General features: G+C 47.6%; 2 protein-coding genes and 1 long non-coding RNA gene across 8 annotated transcripts in view; 2 read left to right on the top strand and 1 right to left on the bottom strand.

Moving 5' to 3' along the window:
- Nucleotides 1–1,662: 1,662 nt before the first annotated feature.
- LOC139707249 (uncharacterized) lies at nt 1,663–5,490 on the bottom strand. Its single transcript, XR_011708830.1, has 2 exons — nt 5,375–5,490; nt 1,663–1,841 (listed from the first exon to the last, which is right to left on the bottom strand). It is a non-coding gene; the product is annotated as an uncharacterized lncRNA (long non-coding RNA).
- On the top strand, nt 5,084–15,291 carry Mob3c (MOB kinase activator 3C). The gene is made up of 4 exons (XM_027937224.2): nt 5,084–5,337; nt 8,516–8,983; nt 11,381–11,583; nt 11,875–15,291. Exons 2-4 carry the CDS (start codon nt 8,566–8,568, stop codon nt 11,902–11,904), a joined length of 651 nt encoding a protein of 216 aa, XP_027793025.1. The 5' UTR covers nt 5,084–5,337; nt 8,516–8,565; the 3' UTR covers nt 11,905–15,291.
- Nucleotides 15,292–16,946: 1,655 nt separating this feature from the next.
- The window catches only part of Mknk1 (MAPK interacting serine/threonine kinase 1), a 43,036-nt gene continuing 37,245 nt past the window's right edge, over nt 16,947–22,737 (top strand). For 5 of the 6 annotated variants that reach the window (XM_027937010.2, XM_071617803.1, XM_027937012.2 and 2 more), the window contains exon 1: nt 16,947–17,034. The gene's annotated coding sequence lies outside the window, so the exon portion shown is untranslated. Of the gene's footprint in view, nt 17,035–20,558; nt 20,673–22,737 lie in introns of those variants that run through there. The other variant, XM_027937008.2, reaches the window with a different exon arrangement.

Raw genomic sequence — 22,737 nt, 5'->3', positions numbered from 1 at the left:
GACAAGCTGGATGACAGCTGCAGGGAGTCACGGGTTGTAGTTGTGTGGAATCCAGACTCCTTGGGGCACAGGAAGTCAGCCCCACCCTTGCCTGCAGGCTGTCTGTAGGCAGCAGACACAACTTCTCATCTCCCAAAACTGAAGCCTGGAGAGGACCCAGAGAGCACTGCAAGGCAGGGTTTGGGATCTCATACTAACATGTTCAATCCCGGCTCCCCACTTGGTGGAACTGTCTCTCTTTCCTGCCCCTCCATCCCTGAAGGTACTATTTTAAAGCTCTCAAAAAACAACCTCCTTCTGTTCTTCCCAGGGTTACTGAGAGGAAGAAATGATAATATATATCTCATCATAGGTATATAGAAGGTTCTGTGAATGGTTTTATTTTATGATTTAGCACTGGGCCAATCCTTGTTTCTCCCTGTGCCTCAGTTTCCCCATGTACTTCAAAGAGTTTAAGTGATATCTAAGAACCCTTCCCCTTTAAAACTCACCTCCTCCCTGCTCTGTCACTCACTAATGATCCTTTGCAGCCTCAGTCTTCTGAGCTAGGAAGAGAGACACCTGGACCAGGGGAAGCACCTTCGAAGACTGAGGCCTCTGTCATCACCCACATAACCTGGCCCAGATACAGTGCCTAACACCTAACAGGCCCTCAGAAAACACCTGTCAAATGAATGACAATGCTCTCTCTCTAAGACATTAAAACTATACTAATTTCCTACTCTTAATACCAAAAAGATATCACCCCAGCCCTCTGGGGACTATAAAATCACCCCCATCTCCACTGGTGACTCAGAGACAAGTGTTAGTGAACATACTTGGAGGAAGAAAGTGCCACAGGGTCTGGGGAAATCTGAGGAAGCATCCTGTAGAAGGGCTTTGAACTGGATGCTCTAGGCAGGTAGCCCCAAAGGCTGAATGTGAGAAACCACAACAGCAGAGAAGAAGGTAGGGTGGGACAGAACTTTCTGTACAGCCTTTGTGGTAGGTTCTATGGAAGGCTAAGTCTGGGACACTGGTGAAATCCACTCCCCAACTATCACCTCCACTCTTGGGGTCAACCTCTACTGGGAACAAACCAAGTAGTTGGAGGGACTAATCATCTACCAGGACCATATTGAAGGTCAGGTCTAGGGGAACATGAAATTGCCTTAAGCTACTTTTACACAAACTGGGCTTCTGACACAACCTCCAAAAGTCTCCTTCTGAAGATGGAGGACCTTAAACCTGGACAGCTGGGGGCAATGCCTTCAATTCAAATGATGGATAAGATGCTGGGAGAGTCCAGAGAATCTTGAAGCAGTTCTTGGAGGCAAGGGGGCCCTCCTACACATCAGAAGGACTGAGTCCCTGAACACCTTGTCACAGGGTTGCTTGCACACTTCCCTCCCAAGAAAGAGCACAAGCATCTAGGCTGCATGGTTGGACAATTCTGACCTGCCAGTGTCTCTTCATGTTGTCTGGGTCTCTGCCTCCAGGAGCCTAGAATAAACTCAGTTCCTACTCTACAAAAACACCTGCTGGGTGCTTGAAGGCAGCATCCCTGAAACAGACTAGCCACTGCCTTCTGCTGTTTACAAGGGCTATCATACCCCATCCCTTCTATGGAGCAGATGTTATTTCTGTTTTAGAGAAGAGGAAATAGGCTCAGAGAACAAGTGCTTTGTCTAAGGTAACACTGAATTTTAATGTACATCTTTGTCAACCCTGTCTTCCCCCGCCATATTCCCTTGAACCTTGTCTTCTTCACACCAAAGGGAGTCTCACTTCAATTTCTCTTACTGCCATGCTGTCTCCTCAAAGGGCCAGGATAGGAGATCCAAGATGGAAGATCCTTCCTCCTGGGCAGGAAAGGGCAGAAGCTGAAATAGAAACTCTTAAATGCAAGTGAGGAGAGGGCAGACCTAAAAAGTTATAGTGGATGCGATGTACCTGGTGAGGTACACTGTAGGTATAGTAGCTCATTCTGGGAAGGGGATGGGGATGGAGAACATTTCCTGGCATGGGAGGGCCCATGGAGTCCCCAGGAGAGACCACTCTGTATCCAAGGAGTCACTGGGTGCAGGTCCAGATGGGCAAGGGGCCAGAAGCTTTTTAGGTTTTGATAAGGTACTTGATATTAGGCTGGAAGATGTTTTTGTGGCGCAGATGTGGAAATTGAGGGCCAATGAGGGACAGGGTCTTTCTCAGAAAAAATATAGAGCAGTGGGAGACCCAGGACAGGAGTCCAGATCTCATGACCCTTGGATACCACCAAGCTGTCACTTGGAGCCACTGGCATGGAGGTATGTGCCAAGATTCTGCAGTGGAAGAGAGTATATACTCTCCTAGGTCCTCATTGGCTCCTATCAAGCTGCTAAGATGGGCCTCATTTGAGCCTTCTGAAGCCATTTACACTCAGGACACAGTAGCAGGGAAGAGTGCCTCTCTTGTGTGGGTGCGCAGTACATGCCTCAGAGAAGGCAAGACTAACCCAAGATCACACAGTGAATACATGGTAAAGCCAGGATCTCCAAGATCTGGGCCTTCTCAGCTCCAACAGGCCTCCTGGGAGAACACACAGTCTCTTTAGCCCAAACTGAGAGCAACAGAAAGGGGGCAGGTGTTTGAAGGATCTGGGCTATCTCTGACCCCACTCCTACCTGCCTCCCTTCCCACACACACCCAGAACTGTGCAGATGAATTTGAAACTTCTGAAGTTCCTTCTAAATGGGCCACCTATTTCCCACAGTGTGAGATTCTGTGCTTTTCACTCTTCACCAAATTCCTGCCCATCCTATAAAACCCAACTCAGAGGCACAGAAAATTACCATGTACGAAGCCACAAAAGAAGTCACATCAAATTCCAAAGGATCTCACAGACCATGATCTCTGACCACAATGCAATATAAGTAGAAGTCAACAAGAAAAACATAAACCTCTCATAGGGTGAGAAACTAAAAACACACTTCTAAATCATCCAAGAGTTAAGAGAGAGGAAATTACAATGAAATTTGTGAAATATTTAGAACTGAATGATAAGGAAAGCACAAGGAGTTTCTAAGTCATTTCCTCTGTGAAGTCAGCCCTGACCCCATGTTGACTCTCCAGATCTCCACCCTCCATCCAGTCCTGTGCCCAGGAAACTGACCCCTATTGGCTGTAGCAACAAGTTCCCTTGTCCTTGGCTTCTGGTGAGATTCCACTAATGAGGAACCTGGCCAGAGATGGGAGGGAGTGGGGGAGGGAAGTGAGGTCCCTTATTTTTCCCCAGTCCTTCTCCATTTGATTGCTGTGGACTGATCATGCTCTTCCCCTGTAGGCCCCAATGCCTGTCAATGGCCCCCCACCCATACATCCTAATCTTACCTGTCCTGTGCACCTTCAGCTTAGGGCTGACAGCTACCCACCACCTTTGCTAATCCTTTGGTGTTACATATCCTCATGGTTCTCCCACACCACAACTCTACCTATCAATAGTTCCTTTATTAAACTCATATTGAGAGCTCAAAATGCCCAGTATGCCCCACACGGCGGCGCATGCCTGTAATCTCAGAGGCTCAATAGGCTGAGGCAGGAGGATTGAGAGTTCAAAGCCAGCCTCAGAAAAAGCAAGGCACTAAGCAATTTCAGTGAGACCCTGTCTCTAAATAAAATATAAAATAGGGCTGAGGGTATGGTTCAGTGGTCAAGTGCCCCTAAGTTCAATCTCCAGTACCCCTCCTAAAAAATGCCCAGTTAGGGTGTTCTGCATCTTTCCTTTAGACATCCCCATTCTTACCAAGAATTCAGCCATCAGTGCTCAACCATATTCTCACTTCTGGATGACCTGTGTTATCTGTGGATGTGTTTTCCCCTTGCTGACCTGTCGGCACCTGAAGTCAGTAACTGGATAAACGTCATCATCCAATCCCCTGATCTCTGTGCACAATCATGCTCAATAAAAGGTATTGGTTAGGATACTAAATAAAGGAGTAGATTTGAATTCTCTCCATAGGTAAGTGTTTCTTATTGGGGACTTGGAGCACAATAAGGCCCAGACACAAAAATATAGAGAACTTCAGACACGAGAAAAATAGGTGCTCAATAACAGAATGGATCCTCAGTTCTAAGCTGGAACTCTCATCCCCCAGTACTGGGGATTGAATACAAGGCCTCAACATATACTTGGCAAGCTCTCTACCATTGAACTACTCCCCCAGCCCTCAAATCCCTAAGGATCTGGGGTTTCCATGTCATTGATTAAGCAGGTCCAGACCTAAGAGGAGCCCACTGGGACATCTGTGCCATGGTATGTGCCCATCTATGGCCTCCAGCTCTCCCCTACTTGTACCTGTTCATCTCCCACTTTCCTCCAGAGTGACTTCTGCAGCCCGGCTGTCTGCCTTGGCCCTTCTGGCAAGGAAGACCTCCAATCTTCCTTCCCATCCCAAACAGAGCCAGGTGACTTGTTCCTGGACCTGGATCACAGCATAATTGAACACTAATGTGAGATACTTATCTGTCTCCAAGAGAGAATCCAGGTAGAGGAGTAGGCAGAGCAGATCAGGTCTGGAAGGATTTGGATTTGGTTGGAAGGAAGGAAGGAGCAAAAGAAGGTATTCCAAAGAGGGAACAGGTGTAACAAAGATCTGGAGATGGGAAATGGGTGACTTTAGGTGAGGAGTGAGAATCAGTCCAGCCAGAGGAAGCCACCCTATACCCCATGCCCTGATGGGAAAGGTGAAGTCTGTTGATTTGAGCACTAATTGGGGGTCAGTCCTCTCAGGAGATGTTCACTTCATGGTTCCCAAGACAGACGACATTCATTCATTCATTCATTCATTCATTCATTCATTCACTGAAGTGGATTTTCAGCGCCTGCTCCCTGTGGATAGGGCAGACAGGTTCTCTTATTGAGTTCAGGGACAAGTGAGGCACCAAAGATTCCAGGAAGGCAAGAAAACCACCATTTATCTAGCAGCCCTTTTGTTTGCTCCAAAAAGAAGCTGGACATGTCCACATTACAGTCTAAAGGGCCAAGAAGACCCCCAGAGGACCGACCCCTCAGTTAGTGCCTCGCTCAGCGGGAAGCTGGGAGCCTGATATGGACTTTCCGGAAAAGCGCAAGTGAAGTGTTGTGTATTGGGGTGGGGGAGTCCCTGTCCCCGCCCCTCCCCGCCCCGTGGCCGCGGCGTGGCTGGGCCCGGGGCGGAGCTGGCGTCGCCCTGCGGGCAGGAGGTCGGCCGCAGCGGAGCAGGGCAGGCAGGCAGGCGAGGGGAGCTGCCGAGCAGGAGGACCCACAGGAGGGCGACCCAGCGCGCTGGCATGTGACCGCAGCCCAAGGAAGATTCGAGCTCTCCCGTCTTGGCGGACCCCGTGAGTGAGCGCCCGCGCCCCAGGGTCCCTGCCTTACTTCTACTTTCATTTCTTCCACGGTCCCGGCATGGCACGGTCCGGAGAAGATTCTGGCCTAAAAGCAGGGTGCCCACAGTCAACTCGAGGCCGAAGACTCAAGAGTAGCGAAAGTCCGGGTTGGGGGTGGCGGTGGTTGAGGGGGGCGTGTCCTCGGGAGCGGAAATGTCAGGCTGGCTCCTCTGGGTCCCACAACCTGCTTGCCCTGACAGCTGGTGAGAGGGGAGAGGTTCTTAGAAGGTCCAGGGGAGACTGAGGTGGGCATGGCTGGCCAAGCGCTGCCAGGAGAGTGTGGAGAATTCGACTCCACTTTCTCTTGGATATCTGTCCTGCAGGGGGCCCCGTGCTGGATTCTTAATTCACTCTGGAACTATCCTTTGACTGAGTTCCCTGGCCAGGTCCAAGGAGGGGTGGGTGTGGCCCGGGCAGGGGGCTAAATGTCAGAAAACAGGCAGGGTCACCCTGTGGTCTTTATTTGGGAGTCCAGATGCACAGCCAGGAGTGAGCAAGCCACTGGCCATTTGCCCAGCATTAGGAAATAGCAACTAAGAGGGGGAATGGGTAGTGGTTCAGGGAGAGCAGGGTGGAGAGTAAAGACCTGCCTGCACTGACCCTCAGCTTACATTTTCCTAGTAAAAGTCCAAGGCCTTGAAATTCTACAGCAGGTAGGTGGGACTTTAGCTTCCTAGTCAGGACAACCAAGTTGCCAAGGGTATTGTCAGTGTGTTGGGGGGGAAAGAAGTAGGTTGGTCTGATTAGTGGGGAAGATGTTGCCCCTCTCCCTTCACCCCACTCTCTGTCCTTATCTCCACCAGGCCAGTGACCAGCCAGTGCAGGAAAATGGTCTTTTGCTCCTTGTCATGGGCTGAATCCCTCTTTATCCCAATTCCCAGTTCTGCCTGTAATTTGTTATGTGAATGCAGTGTCCTCAAGTCTCCTTTCTGGACCTCAGTTTCCCTATCTTTACAAGTGGGTTGGACGAGTTGATTTCTCAGGGCTATTTTAATACTAAAACTCCCTTAAAAACTGAGCACCAGTTTTGTGCCTGCCCCTGAATTAGGTTAGGCATGGGGTGGAGAGAGTGGCCAAAGAGACATCTCCATACAAAGAGGAGATCAAGCTCTGTAGAGGAGGCTGCAGGAGGAGGTGGCATTCAACTTGGTGGAGTATGTTCAGGCAGGGTGCAGCTGGAGAAAACACACAGACCGGAGAATGGGAGGTGTGTTCAGAAATCAGGAAGAAGCAAAGTAGTTTGTGTAGGGAAGCGGAAAGTGGGGCTAGAGAGGTAGGGTATGGAGTTGAATGCCAGGATGTCTATAACTCTCAGTAAAAGGGGCCATGTAAAAGCAGAGCACCCAGGAACCCCCACCTAATGGCAGTGTGTGTGAGTGATTCTGGAAGCACCTACCCCAAACAGGTTTAAAACAGAGATGAAAACTAAAGCCTAGATACCTCCTCTTCTTTGCTTCAGGAAGCTCAGGTGCTGGATCAGGGATGTAGTTCAGTGGTAGAATGCTGTCCAGCATGTGCGAGGATCTGTATTCATTTCCTAGTACCTCAAAACGAGATGAGAAAAGAAGCTCAGGTCCTGGCACTTCTTCAGGAAGAAATTAATGGGTCATGATGGATGAGAGGAACTTCCACATGTTCAAGGTTTTTTTCCAGAGGGCAAGATCCTGCTGGGAGGCCTCTCCAAACTGCCTGTAGTAACCATCCTGGCTTGCCTATTATGGGTATAAGGAAGGACCCTAGTTCCAACATCTCCTCCATTAGTCTGAGTTGTTGCCCATATGTGGCATGCCTTTAGCTACAAACAGTTGTCACCTTGTTCCCACCCTCCCTTCCTCAGTCTTGTCCCAACAATTACCAGATATGTGAGAAAGGAAAATGCTCCAATGTCATTCAGTCACTCTGAAGTCAAGACCAGGCTTTGTCTTTGACTGTATTCAAGCTTCATTGTGGGCCTAGAGTTAGGGCTCAGACTGACCAGGGTCAAGGCCAAGTCAGAGTTCAGCCTGGAGCCCAAGCTCACTGCTTAGCTTATACTTGGCCTTAGTGCTAAGTCTGGGGCCAGGGTCAGTGCTCAGTTTGTGGCTAAGTTCCAGTCTCAGCAGGTATCTCGGTCTGCATTTCCCAATAGCTCACACACTCACAGGGGAGATGAGATGATGCCCTCAGATACTCAAAAATCTGGCTGTATCATAGTGACACAGGAATTGAATGGTTTAAATCTATGGTGCTACAGGTGTCACCGAGCAATCCAGTGGTGAACCCAGCACTCCTGCCTTTTTGTCTGGGGCTGATTGCTGCCTCTCTCCCAAGTCTGTTCTGTTTTCTGGGATACTTCCATTGTAGGGGGCAATGGAAAAAAGCATTGCATGTCTGAGTTCTAGATGGGCCCAGCCGGGTAAATCTGACTGCACTCTCCTACCCTCCAGTGTCAGGTGCACAGTAGATGTGGTAGAAATGTTTATAGTGTTTCAGATGCAGGGGGAAGGCCGGAGAAGCTTGATCAGGAGGAGGCTGGCTTGAAAGGAAGAACCTGCAGCCATTGTCAGAGGAAGCAGTGCTTTTATAGGCTGGCCACCCTCCCCCTCCTCCAGTGCCTGTGGCCACACTCAGCGGCCACCCAGCTGGCCACGTAAGGTCCCTTTCCTCTTTCAGAGTAAAGAAAAAGGAAAGGACATTTTTGGTAGAAAAGTCCCTCCTGCTCTCTGGGAATCCCCGGTGGCCGGATAAACTATCCCAGAGGAAGTGGAGGCCAGGGCCCTCCCTCTCCCCACAGCACAATGCAGCTAGGCTCTCCCACATTAAACAGGTGGGGCTCCCAGGGGTCAGTCATCTCTTCCAGGCCCCTGTCTCCTGTTGAGCCTGCAGTAGTCTCTATCTTTGGAGCCCAGACCCAGCCCACTATGAGATGCAGAGGAAACAAAACAAGATAAGAGGTGCATGTGGGTACTAGAAGGAGAACTAAGGTAGCCTGGAAAGGGGTGGGGCCCTAGGCCTGGAGGATGAGGATTTCCATTCCACGTGGAGGGAGCAGATCTCAGGCTGAGAGGTGAGACCCAAATGTTGTGTTGAGAAGTCAGAGCCCATTTGATAAGGCCCTGACCACCACCACCCCTGCCCTTGTGCTTGGCAGAGCATCCTCAGATCCCTGCCCCTGGACACCTGGCCCTACCAAGCCTAGCCATGGCTCTCTGCCTGAAGCAGGTGTTTGCCAAGGACAAGACGTTCCGGCCGCGAAAGCGCTTTGAGCCAGGCACACAGCGCTTCGAGCTTTATAAGAAGGCACAGGCATCACTCAAGTCGGGCCTGGACCTGCGCAGTGTGGTGAGGCTGCCACCTGGCGAGAACATCGATGACTGGATCGCTGTGCACGTGGTGGACTTCTTCAACCGCATCAACCTCATCTATGGCACCATGGCTGAGCGCTGCAGTGAGTCCAGCTGCCCGGTCATGGCCGGCGGGCCCCGATACGAATACCGCTGGCAGGACGAGCGCCAGTACCGGCGGCCGGCCAAGCTCTCCGCTCCACGCTATATGGCATTACTCATGGACTGGATCGAGGGCCTCATCAATGATGAGGATGTCTTTCCCACGCGTGTTGGTGAGCACCACCTGGTTGGAGGGTCAGCAGGGCCTGGAAGGGAGGGAGCCCCCAGGAGCCCAATCCATAGCTGAGGCATTTAGTTTGATATAGCAACTCTGAAGGGTAGGTTACTTTCATTCTGCTATCATACAAGAAGAGGTTGAGACAAGGGCAAGTATCTTGCTATTTATCAGCTATTTAACTAGGACTGTCTGATTCCCTTTGGGGGCTCTTGACCCAAGCATGAGTGCCCCACCAGAGACCATTCCAGCAAGACCATGATTCTCAGAACCTTCCAGAACAGGTGCCCCAAGTTATTTGTAACAGGTTTGCCTTCTTGGGCTGATCTTACTCCATCCTCTGGGAGTTCCCTCTGATTCCTGGCCCCAGGAAAGAGAAGAGATTGGAACCTGGATGAACCTAGATGATATCTTTACTGTAGACCAAGGCTCTGAGGGCAGAATTTTCCTTTGTGAGATATTTTCTTATCTCAACTGTGCAGCCTGGGCGGTGAGGGTGGGGAGGGGAGATGAGTGATGTCACCCTGGCCCTGCTTCCTCACCCAGGGGCTGAGCAGGCATGACAGTGTGTGCATCACAGCAGCCCCACCTGTATCCTGGGCTCCCGCTCCCACCCAGCCTCATGCTCATTTCTATTAAGGCTATAAGACTCAGAGATAGGTGTGGCAGGGTGGTCAGGCCCAGAGGGGAGAAGTCTGAATGCTGAGGAAAGCCTGGCACTGAGTCACAATTCAATGCCCACAGCTCCTCCCCAGCCAGTGGCTGCCATTTCCTGTACTATCATGCCCAACAATAGTACCTTCATTTTACATAGGAGGAAACTGAGGCCAAGAGGGAAAGTGCACTGAATTAGGAAAGAGTCAGAACTAGAGTTCACGTCTTGTGTTATGAGACCAGGACCCAATGTGTTGATGGGAAGGATAAGTGTGAGAGGCCTGGGATGGACCTGGAAGGCTTAATCCCACCAAGAGCAATGAGGGAGAAAGGGGACTGTGGGACTGGATGAGCCAGGTATGGACCTGAATCTGGGCTCTGTTCCCTTCTAGCTTTATATCCTTGGGCTTGTGAGATAGCCATACCCCCAGATATCCATACCTTTAACCCTGGATGACTCTGCCACAATGGAGAAGAGGACATAAACCACAAGACCTCTGCCCTGAGCATAAGGGAGCATAGGGGGCTGTGCACAAACTACCTTTTCCACAGGTCCAAGGGCAGGGTCTTTATTATTTACTTCTGAGGGTTGCTGCCATGTAGTATAAAGAGGGCTTGAATCCTGCCTCCAGTCTGTACTAATTAATAATTATGTGGCAATGGGCAAGTGACTTAATCTTTAAGCACCACCTCCATTTTATCATATCTAGAATGGTTATCAGACCCATCAGCCAAACTGTAAGGATTTAGAGGCCAAAGGTTCAAAAGACCCAGCTTAGGGGCAGGCTCACAGATAGAAGGTTCTTTGTGCTATTGCATATTTGAAAAAATGAGGAATATATGAACTGGTTCTAGTAATTAGTAATTTTAATCATTGGGAGTCTGGGACTTGCTGTGTGAATGTTGAAAAGAGGAGGGATTCAAGATGAGGCAGTAGAGAGAGGTCAGGATCAGATCATGAAAGACCTTGTGCAATGCCATGCTGGGAAGTTAGGACTTAGTCCTGAAGGCACAAGATTTTAAAAACAGACCCCAAACTTTTTTTTTTAAATATTTTTTAGTTTTAGGTGGATACGATATTTTATTTTGGTGTGGTGTTGAGGATCGAACCCATTGCCTCACAGGTGCTAGGCAAGCATTCTACCACTTGAGCCACAATCCCAGCCCTGCAGACCCAAATCATCCCTCCTTGGAATTGTATACAAGGGTGTGATGTGAGCATCCCTGCAGATACACACCTTGCTTGGGGAGAGTTTGAGCCATAACTTTCATCATGATCTGAGAAGGGTTGATCAGTCACCGGCAACAAAGTTGCAAAGCCCTGCTTTAGAGGATGGGAAAACTTAGAAGCTGATTTACATTTCAGCAGCAGGGAGGCACAGTCAGATTTGTGCTTCATTAAAAAATATACTATGGGAGAGGCTAGGGATAGAGCTGAGTGGCACAGCACTTGTCTGGAATGGCCTAGCATGCAGAAGGTCCTGGATTCAGTCCCCAGCACTGGGGGGAAAAAAAAAAAACATGGGAGATAACAAAACATGTCTGTCTGGCTGGCTGTCTCTGGCTCACACTCCCTGTCCTCCTCTCTCTTTTTCTCTCTCTCCAGGACAAATGTGCTGAGATATGTACTGGGGAGAAAAAACAAACAAACAGTAAAAGCAATCTGTGTGGGGAGGGGAGGGTTGGCAAAATTTTGTCAGTAGGATGTTGATCCCTCTTTCTGTCCCTCTCTGGCCTCTAGGTGTTCCCTTCCCCAAGAACTTCCAGCAGGTCTGTACCAAGATCCTGACCCGCCTCTTCCGAGTCTTTGTCCATGTCTATATCCACCACTTCGACAGCATCCTCAGCATGGGGGCAGAAGCACACGTCAACACCTGCTACAAGCACTTCTACTACTTCATTCGAGAGTTCAGCCTGGTAGACCAGCGGGAGCTGGAGCCACTGGTGAGGCCAAAACTCCATTGCTTCCCCTGCCAAGGCTAGCTTTTGGGAGTTTTCAGATCCAAAGGCTGCCTACTATACAGAATTCAAATAACCAAGTGAATACGTTAGGGGAAGCAATTCGTTCGACAATGGATTCCATGCTACAGTGAATCCAGTCTGCGGACTACAGTTGGGGTCCAGGGCGGGAGGGGCCAGGCTCAAACAGAAGAATGGTTGGGTCCTATGGTTTGGGAAGTGGCTATCTGGCAAGATGAACTCAGACTGACCCCTCCTCACCTTGTGTCTCTACAGAGGGAAATGACAGAGCGGATTTGTCACTGAGCCTAGTCCTGGACATTGTTGCTCATCAGATGGACCATCTGCAACAGCGTGGCTGGGGGAGGGCATCCTTGGGAGTCTGATGTTAGAGGAATCTGAAGGCCCTAGGACCCCTCCACATACCCAATACCTGTGGACTTCTGGTTCTCAGAAGTCTGCCTACATGTCCTCCTCGCTGCTTGTGAATAGAGAAGGGAGGGCTTCAAGTGGGCAAATGGAAAGAAAGGAGGAGTCAAACCCCCTGGCATGAAGTCTGGGAGAAGGGTGGGCTATCCAGTTTCTTCTCTGACCTTTCCATAGTGGTTCCTATTTGGGGAATGTGGATGTGACTGTGGCTGAGGTGACAGCAAGAGAGTAAGTGGCCTCTATGTAAGTTGGAACACAGATGCCAGTGTGAGTGTGTGTGTGAGATCTTGACTATGAGATGCCTATCTGTGAGAGATAGGCCCTCCCTGGCACATAGTAGGCTCTCCATAGATGTTGGGTGAATGGAGAGATGAATGGATGCATGAAGAGATTGGGACCACTAGACCATGACCACTGTAGGAGTCTTGACAAGTTGTTATCCCCTCTCAGGGTATCTGACCATGTGTACAAGTGTAGATGTACCTTTATGGTGGAAGCTTCCAGGGTACCATCTTCCATTAGTATGAATCCTGGGGACCTGGGTAGAGATTGGAAGGGGGAAGCTTACCCTGAGTTCCTTAATCCTCTGGCCCACCACAGATGTGGGTTCTGATTTGCTCGGTCAGGGATGCCCATGTCTCCAGAAAGCCCTGATAATAGAGTGCCTCCTGGGGTTTGGGAATGATCTCTAATGTTCACAAAGGTCCCCTGGCTTTTAAACCAGGAATCCTGGACTCCATTCTAGCTCCCAGAATATACAAAACTGACTCTTAGGATCTGAAACCCAGCACAAAATAATCCTCCAGTCCAAGGATCCAGTGGATTTGAACTGGGAAATCTGAAGTCCTCTCTCCTAGCCCAGGACACTGAGGATCTTATAGCTGATGGAGAGACGCCATCCTGAAAGTACCTGCCTCCTTCCCACCTATTCCTGAGACATTCCAGATGATTGGATCTCCAAGTACAGCCATCTACAGAGAGACTGGGATGTTCATTCACTGCTCAATAACTTCTTGCCCAGCCCTGTGCCCACACAACACAGGTGGGGAAACTAAGGCAGGAACAGGATTCTGCCCTCCCAAAGCCTCTATAATGGGAGGCCAGGATGGAATACCAGAGGGACCTGAGAATAATCCAGTCTGTCTCTCATTGTACAAAGGAGGATACTAAAGCTGGGAGAAGAGGGGAAAACTGTCTTTCACGGACTTGGATTAAAGACCAGGGGCTTGCCTCCAAAATGAGGACCTGATTGTTACACAGAAATGCACATGGAAAAAGGGTTTTACAAACCCTCTTCAGGACACAGCTGTTCCTGCTCTGAGCAAGAATTTCTAGCCAGAGAGCCCCACCACCCCTTGGGTTGGCTGGGTTGCCTGCTGAGCCAAGCCTCCAAAATTATGCCCTTCTTGACAGCCTAGAACTGCCTGCCCAATGGGGAAACAGATGGGGCTCTTGGGGCCAGCCATCTGGGCCTGGGATTTCTGCCTTTGCTGCCTCCAGAGAAGTTCCCAAGGGAAACATGCTGGCCTGGCAGCTTTGTCTGCGGCTCTGGAGTGAGGGGAGTAGGAGCTTCCCCCCAGAGTGGACTGCAGCTTGCACAGTGGATTCTAGACTGTGGCAAGGGCTGATGGCATAGGGGTCAGGGGGAGGGAAATCTATTTTTGTGAAATAGAAGGGAGACTTTATTGTTGTTATTTTTGGTAAAGTAAAAGAGACCAACTAAAGCATCCACTTGTGGGAAGCTGTGGTCTGGGTGCCACATGGCTCTTGGCAGACCATGGAATGTGCCAGGCCAGAATGGGGCTGGAAGGGCTTTTTGCCCTCAGAACATGGGCCATGTAGTTGGCTGGCTGGTATGATCATGTCTGGTCCAGCTCTCCAGTCCTAAGGTTCTCCCAGGACTCTGAGAATTCTAGACCCTTGGGAAGCAGAGGGCTGGCCCTTGCCTTTGGAGTACTCAAATCTGGTGGTGAAATTTTCTTAGTTTTAGTTCAAGTTACCTGGCATTGGCTATAGTTAAGATCTCACCCCTTCATATGGGGGTTAGGAGAACTAACAAATGAAGGGACAGTGGATATAGAGTCCCAACCTTAATTATAGGAAAGGAAGCCATTTCAGAAGGAAGGTGTTTGTTGTTGGCTGGATCTCAAAGTGGTGGAGGTAGGACATGGGGCTAACTCCTGAGCTTATTCCCCAGAAGACATCTGAATCTTTTGGCTCAGGTCTTGTTATCCCACTGACCTTAACCCACAATCTTTCCAGATAGGAGTTGAAAAACAGCTTGGTACTTTTTGTTGTTGTTAACCATCTTATCCATTTGGCTTGGTTTTTATCAAGTCAGCAAAGGCCCACCTAGAGCTCCCCTTCTACGTGCAACAGTGCCAGCCTGGCTTTGTACAGAAGCTTGGAAGTAGAGACCTGGGTTCCAGTCCCATCCCCCGCCAAAGTTCCATATAAGTACCAACCCTCCTTTAAACCTGTATTCCTCAGCTATTTCACATCAGAAGTAGGAGTGAAGGATTGATTGATCTCTAAGCACCTTCATTAGACAGTCTATGAATCCTTCATAATAATATTAATAATAATAGCTAATGCTTGCTATGTTTCAGGTACAATTGTGAGTGCTTGACATATAATAGCTAGCTAAAGTTTGTCTTTAGCTAGCTGGCTTCTCTTGCAGACTCCAGTATCCCTTCATCCTTTCACTGCTCTAGAATCTGAAAGGCCTACATTCTTCTGTTCCTTCTTCTGGTGCTCCAGAGGAGGTCCTTAGTCCAGCATTCTAAGAGGGTGCTGTTTGCACAAATCCTATGTCAGATTGCTCACTACCTCCGCAATCATTGGACATATCAGGCTGTTAGAAAGTCCATGCGCTGGGTTCATGGTCATTTTGAAATAGAATGAAGATTTATCTCAGAACTGTGTGGCCCAAGGTTTGCACCATACATGGCCTGAGTGACTGTGGACCAACTGGCAATTAAGACAGCAGGAAGCCAACACAAAAATTGCTTTGAGAGATTCAGAGAGGGATGCTTGGAGGAGAGAGAAAGAAAGAGAAAGAACTGGGGCTTAGTGACTTGAGAAAAGAGCCTCTCCTCAGCAATAGGGCAAAACCTAGCAGAACAGAGACTTAAGAGAAGCAAAGCATTAGAGGTAGAGTAACAGGGGCTGGGGTTGTGGCTCAGCAGTAGAGTGCTCCCCTAGCACGTGTGAGACCCTGGGTTTGATCCTCAGTACCACATAAAAATAAATAAGTAAAATAAAGGTGTTGTGTCCAACTACAACTAAAAATTAAAAAAAAAAAAAAAAGAGGTAAAGTAGTAGATTGGTTGGGAAGCCTAGGCTGGACTTTGTTTTCCTGTTGGATCAAGATCCATAATCATCTTGGGAACAGGGAACAAGGGAGTAAGCCATCTTCTTCACCCTGGGACCCAGCATCCCACTGGTGAGGATGCCCCACCAACCTTGGCTCCCATGAACACTACAGCCTCTTTTAAGTGCACTTCTGCCACTCTATGCAGGGAGCTGTTGAATATGTGGTGAAATGAACCCACAAACATGGCTGGAGTTCCAGCTGCCTTGGAGGAGCCCCCTTCCTCAGAGCCCCTCAGCACCCTCATCCAATATTAACTAAACTTGTTTGCCATGTTGGGGCATAGCAACTTTGAGAATATGGATCACAACATAGGCCTGAGCGACTCTGGACCAACTGGCAATTAAGACAGTAAGGAGAACAGGCCAGCAAGACTCTTGAGGACTTAAAGTTTTGATGGTGGGCCTGAAAGGTGATGCGTGGGAGAGGCTGGGATACCCAGGAGCTTTCAGGTTGGACTGAGGGATTCTAGCAGGACCCAATACAGAAGCTTGGGAGAAGATTCTATGTCCCCAGTTTTCACCCAGATTGGAAAATTTAGCAAAATCTTAATGTTCCCCACCTCCTTCCATCATTCAGGTGAGAAAACCTGCCCAAGAAGGGGAAAGGAAACAAATGTTGGGGTGGGGGGCGTGAATGATGGACAGTCCAAGAATTCTTTTTTTTTTTTTTTTTGGTGGTGTTGGGGATTAAACCCAGGGCCTTGTGCATGCAAAGCAAGCACTCTACCAACCAAACTATATCCCGAACCCCCAGGAAGCTCTTTCAGTAGCATTGCTCACCAGACCTTCACTACAAACTGAGTCAGGCAGGGAAGGGATGTTTACTTCCATCTTACAAAGAAGGAAACACTGAGCGTCAGAACCTGAATTAAATCCAAGTAAACACTGTCCTCTCATGGCACCTGCAGCCTAGGGAAGTGTCGTGGCAAGGTTGGTTGCGGCATTAATCCTTTTACAGCTGTTTTTCTATAAGAAACAAACTTTTTAAAATTTTGTTTTTAAAAAATATGCTTTAGTTGTAGATGAACATAATACTTTATTATTTTTTAATGTGATGCTGAGGATCAAATCCAGTGCCTCACATGTACTAGGCAAGTGTTCTACCACTAAGCCACAACCCCAGCTCCCTTGTTTTTTTACTAATGGAGGTAATGTTTTACTCAAACACAGAAGTGAAATTCTAGGCATCCATAGTTTTAAAGAAATTTTACAGAATTAGCCCGTTTTAGAGAAGACTAGCAGCATTTATTCATATATAAAAATAATTTAAAATTCCTTTCAGGCATGCAGAAGAGTTCAGTAAATACTGATTAAACCTGCATCTGCCAGGTCTCGTCCCTCCAGGCCCTTCAGTGGCTTCCGGACGCTAAAACTAGGAAAAGAAGGCGTGGAAAGGAGCTAAGCCCCACCCCTTAGCCAGCGCTCTCCCTGCCCTTCGCATGTCACGCATGCGCAGATACTCAGGTCGCACCCCTCTCTGTGGCCATTAGGGCGCAAGCGCAGCACCGCCCCCTCACGCCCCTCTCTGCTTGGGGCCCTCCCCCCCGGGTCTAGCACCGCCTCTTCCGCGTTCTCGGCGGAGAGACCTGCAGGTGGGGGTGCGCGCCACCGCTCCCGCTGTGGTCAGCTAAGGTAAAAGCGAGACAGCAGGTGTCCCTCCGAGCAACACGGGGCGGGGGTCTGGAGTGAGTCGGTGTTCCTGGGAGGGAGGAGGCAGTCAGGGCCTCAGAGCGGCTAGAGGTCACGACCCGATTCTGCTGCTAAAGGACAGGCGAAGGGGACGCTCTTTTAGGACGGTTTTCAGGGCTCATTTAAGACCTGTCGGGGCTGCGTCTATGCTGAGACCAAGGCTCAGTTTATGTCCCAGTCAGGGCTCAGCCTGTGCCTAGGGTCTGTCGGGGTTTGTGTTGTGACAGGTCGGATCACTGTCGGTGTCAGGTTTAGAGCTCAACCTGTGACCGGTATTAGCCTCAGTCCTAACCAGGGAACAGAACAGAGCAAGCTTATTGCAGGGCTCAGGACTCAGGCAGTCCAACATCATGAATAGTTTTTCATATGAGGAATTTATGAACTGTGCTTACTACATTGTTTGAAATTTAACTGTTTTCATTTGTTTCACAATACAATATTTAAAGCCTTGCCACCTGCAGGTGATTGTCCAGTGGAGAGTGGTCATAGCGTCAGGCCCAGTCTCTTTCCTTAGAGAACTTCCAGGCTACCTGTAGGACACTCAGTGGAAGATCAGAGGCCTTTTGCAGATGACAGAAATGAAGTGCTGTTGAAAGTGCTTGGCTTTGGGATCAGGCAGCCTTGGGTTCAAATTTCACCTTTGCCACTTCCTAGATGTGTGTCCTTGGGCCAGTCATTTCCCTTCTCAGAGCTTGTTTCTCTTCTCTAAAATGGGCATAATAAGGCCACTGTGAAAATTGAATAGGATTATATGTAAGTCATCTAGTATAGCACCTGTCATGCAGTGGGTACTGAATATGTGATTCCTGTAAACTGGGCCATTTTGGTCTGGAGTACTCTGGAGGGGCTCTGAAAGAAGAGTTGATAAGGCCTGAGCCTTGAAGCCTCAGTGGGATTTACAGGTATAACTGACCTTGTGACATGGGGAGGGAACTAATACTTATTGACTGCTGCCCATATGCTAAGTGCCTGTTGGGCAGTTGGTATATAGTGTCTCACTGGATCCTCAGCCATCAGCCAGGTGCCTTCAGCTGGCTATCCTTAGCTTCAGCCCCTCTAAAGAGAGATAGGCTGGGAGTAATGTGAAGAAGAGACTCAGAGTTTTTATGTGGAACTGAGCTAGCTGGAGGATTTGGTACCCTCTCTCTACCTTTCACCCTTCAATCTTCCCACCTCAGCTTTGCTCTTCTATATTGCAGAGAACTAGCTGGGATCTTGACTTTGGGAGTCCTGTTACTCTAGTGCTTTAGCAGATTTTGATGGTTGGGGGGCTCATCAACTCATATTGCATGATGACAAATGATGGGAGAGAGAAGCTTCTCTAACAGGAGCTGTTGGATTGCAGCACATGCTTAGAAAGTGTGTGGCCTCCTATTATGTGGTCCCATAATAATTCAGTAATATAGTTCCTTTTGCATCTTCTTCATGTGTGCCCATATGATCTCCCTGAGACACTGTTCTGATTGTATTGTATCTCTGCTCAGAAACCTTTGTGGACTTCACTGCCACAAAGGCCCAGAGATGGGAAAAGACTTAATAGGGATTACATAAGAAATGCTTTACAGTTTAGACTCTTCAGCCTCGTACACAAGACCCCATAATCTGTTCCCAACCTCTTTTATGCCCTGTTTCTCTTTGTTTCACCCTTTGCCCCAGTCAAAATAAACTAGTCTCTGTTCTTCAAACACTCTCTGCATATTCCTGCTCCAGCCTTTGCTTGCATTCCCTGCTTCTTCTCATCTTTCAAGACCAATATCTCATGTGATCTCCTTGGTGAAGCATCTTATCCTCCTGCGGGATTAGTTGCTCCCCTTCCTAACTTCTGTAGCAGAGGCTGAATTTCTGATTGAGTTCTCATCACAGTCTGCCTTTGGTATGTCACCCCATACAGACAAGGGACTGTCTCTTTCATTCCTCCTCTGCCTGGTTCAGGGCTGGCACACAGTAGGCATCTGCAATGTTGTGGTTAAGTGAGTCAGTGACATTTCCTATTTACTCGCTTTGGTCTTTGTTTTATGAGCTTTCAGGTTCAGAAGAGGACTTTGTGTTTTCCTTCTCTTTGTGGCTAAGGAGGGCCCTAGTTTAGATTAATGATGTCCTAGTTACAGGCATCAAAGGCCTGAAAGTGCAGGGATTCTGCATGAGCCACTGCTGCTGTTTTTTCTGGCTCTTGTCTTGCTTTTGCTGTGAGTTTTGTTGGGAGGGAGGTTATACTCTGTTCAGAGACCCACAGAGTTGTTGCTATAGTTCATGCAGGGGAAAGCTCACAGGTGGCTGACTAATCAGTTGCTCTGCCCTTGGCCTTGGTAAACAGCATTCTGTTTACCAGCAACTACAAATTCCATTTTTCCTTGCCAACAGCCTCAGCATATGGAACCAAAGATTCTTTGTTGATCACAGAAAAATATACATCAGGTAGAAGGAGCTTGGGAACCATCTGGTTCTACCACTTTCATTTTACAGATGGGAAAAGACCCAGAGATGGGGAAAGACTTAAGAAATTACATTACATAAGAAATCAGTCATGGGGTAGAGATAATTGTAGAAGTGAAATGTCCTCTTTTTTTTTTTCCAATTTACTACATTGAGATTTTTAAAAATAATTTTAATGTTTATTTATTTTAGTTTTTTGAGATAAAGTTTCTGTGTTACCCAGGCTGGCCTTGAATTCCTAAATTCAAGTGATCTTCCTGCCTCAGCCTCTTGAGTAGCTAGTATTACAGGCATGTACTACCGTACTCAGCACTACATTATTATTATAATATCTATATTTATTGAGTGCTGTGTGCTGACAATGTTTTTAGTACTTTAAACTATTTTGTAGACTAGGAAACTGAGGCAGATAGAAATCACTCCGATCTGTTTCCTGATCCCACGGATCTGATGTTTAGTGTGGTTTTAATGGCAGTCATCTCCTACCTAGTGGAGTGGAACAGTTCTCCAAAGAACTTGCTCCCAAATCTGCCTTCCTGTGGGAGTAAAAGACATCCTCCCAACAGTGGCTCCATGCATGCTGAAAAATATAACAAGAGGAGTCCTGAGTATGCTGGAAGAATGAAAAAGGCCAGACTTGGTAGCACCTGCCTGTCATCCCATCTTTAGGAGGCTGAAGTAGGAGGATCTAAGTTCAGGGCTAGCCTGGACAACTTATCAAGATCCTAGCTCAAAACAAACAAAAAAGGGGATGCGGATGTAGCTCAATGGTAGAGCACTTATCTAGCATGTGTAAGGTCCTGGGTTCAATTCCCAGTACCATGGGGGTGGGGAAATGGAGAAAGGAATAAAGTAAATCCACATGAGTATTAGTGGATCTTAGTTTAGGCATAGGAATAAATGTCAATGTATAGTATTGAGGCACATGGTAAATACTCAATAAATGAATAAATTTTTAAAATTGCCTGTTTACTTAGTTAGGCAGTAATTATTTTAGGAAAAAACTCAGTCCTGGATTTTTGTATAAAGAATCCCAGTCTTGGGCGGAGAGATCCAATTCAGCAAGAACATATTGTGCTCTTGCCATGTACAAGCCCCTGCTGTTGAGAAATATACACAGAGGACTACAACACATTTCCTGCTCTCTTGTAAGTAATTGTCTTTTCCAAGCCTTCTCCCTGCAGTGTCATTGGGAAGATAGATAAGTACATAAATAACTGAAAGCAGACTGACTGTGGTAAATGTAGTAAGGAATGTAAACAAAGTGGGAGTTTGAGAGAAGGAAAAATCAATCCCATCTTGACCAGAGGATTCCTGAAGGTGGGGAATTTATGCTGGGTGGGAGAAGGAGCAGCTTGAAGGATGGTCTAGAGGCAGAGATGCCCAGCGTGTGTGTAAGTGTGCCAGGGGAAAGAAGGAGAGCTGGTGAGGAGGGGAAATAATGGTGGATTGTGGACAAATGTAGAGAGGGGTGGAAAGAACACTAATATTTATCAGGTGTTTGCTTTGTGGTTTGCAATGTGCCACATGCTTTACACACTATAATTTATTTAATCCTCACAATCCCTGCAATATCTCCCAATTTAAAGATGAAGAAACCAGACCTCAGAAAGATTAAAGTGATTTTCCCAAGGTCAGGTAGCTAGTAAGTGGCATAGCTTGGTTCAGACCCACGAGGGTTAGATTCAAAGGCTGATGATTTTTCCCTCTTGCTGCAGGGTTCTAGGTGCCATGACTGGGGCTGTCTGGAGCAAAGAACCCAGAATAGGGACATCAGTGAGGAGCCTTAAATTGTGAGCCACAGTTTGGAAGGTGCCTGGTCTAAGTTTGCTTGATTGGGTTAATATGTGAGCATTTTGGCAGCTCCTGCAATACCATAAGTCAGTGCACTATCGTCCTTAACTAGTAGAATCTTAAAATGAGTTTAGAGAGGCTATGAGTACCCTTGTAATTCAGGTAAGGGTTCTGATGTGCAATTGGCAGTTTGTTCCAGAAATCTTCTGGGGAAGCAACGAATATGACACATTCTATTGCTTCATTTCCTCACATTTCAACAAGAATCTATAATGGAGGAAAGAGCAATAGGAGATAAGAAATTGGCATTCAAGCCCTGATTTGCTTATCCTCATCTGAGTCCTCAGTCTCAGTTTCCTTCTTTGTAACAGGGGAGATTGAGTTTCACTTCTGAGGCCTTGTCTCCTGCTAACTGTCATGTATTGCTTTGCCCTTCCTGACTTGGGGCAGATTAAGGGAAGGAACCTGAATTCAGAGATCTTAAGGTTCAAGATCCAGCCTCTCTTCCTGTAGGAAGACAATAAGTAAGGTGTAGACTCTAGAGTTAGACTGCCTGGATTTGTGTCCTGCCTCTGTCACTGTGCAGCTGTATGACTTCAGCAAGTTATTTAACCTTGCCTAGTCTGTTTCTTCATCTGTAAAATGGGGGAGGGATATGAATGCTACCTGGCACGTGGTAGGTACTGAATGAATGTTAGCTTTAATTATAATCATTCAAATTATATATTAATGTCAGTTTTTGCACTGTTTTTATAGACAATATATTCATCAGGGCCATTTCTCCCACCATTTCACTCTGATGTCACTGCCTTCACTCTTTCCATTGCCCTATTAGTGAAACTTGGAAATGTTGGATTATTCTGTCACAGGGTTACAAATCATGACACCAGAAAAAGTGCCTGTAGGAAAAGAGTCAATAAAAAGTGTGGCTTGCTGTGTGCAATCTGGAGGCTGAGGCAAAAGTTTTGTCAGTTTCCATCCTTGACCACTTAGTGAGAGCCTGTCTCAAAATAAAAAATTAAAAGGACTGGAATATAGCTCAGTTGTAAAGCACCCCCGGTTCAATCCTCAGTACTGAAAAAAAAAAAAAAAAGTCAGTGGCTTATTAGAAAATCTCACTTGACTTGGGTTTTCTCCCACGTCTCTCCACAGTAAATAGGACCAGACAGCATATTTGTTTCCTTTTGCACAGCTTTCAGCAAAAGTGCTAAGCAAGACTCCTCCAGTTCATTTGCCAAAAACAACAACGACAATGCAGTATCTTTGGAAAAATTGTGCCTAATCTGGTTCTTTTATCCAGGTTAAACCTCCCTGGCCTTATCTTAAGCTAATTCTTATTATTTCCTTTTCCATGAATATGGAAAAGTTTCTTCTGATTATAAAGGGAAGAGGAGATCAAGATTTTTCTCATGAGAACCT

This window comes from Marmota flaviventris, chromosome 10 (genome assembly GCF_047511675.1).
Source record: "Marmota flaviventris isolate mMarFla1 chromosome 10, mMarFla1.hap1, whole genome shotgun sequence".
NCBI classification, from domain to species: domain Eukaryota; kingdom Metazoa; phylum Chordata; class Mammalia; order Rodentia; family Sciuridae; genus Marmota; species Marmota flaviventris.
The sequence above is the reverse complement of the archived record's forward strand: the minus strand, read 5'-3'. Positions and strand labels throughout refer to the sequence as shown.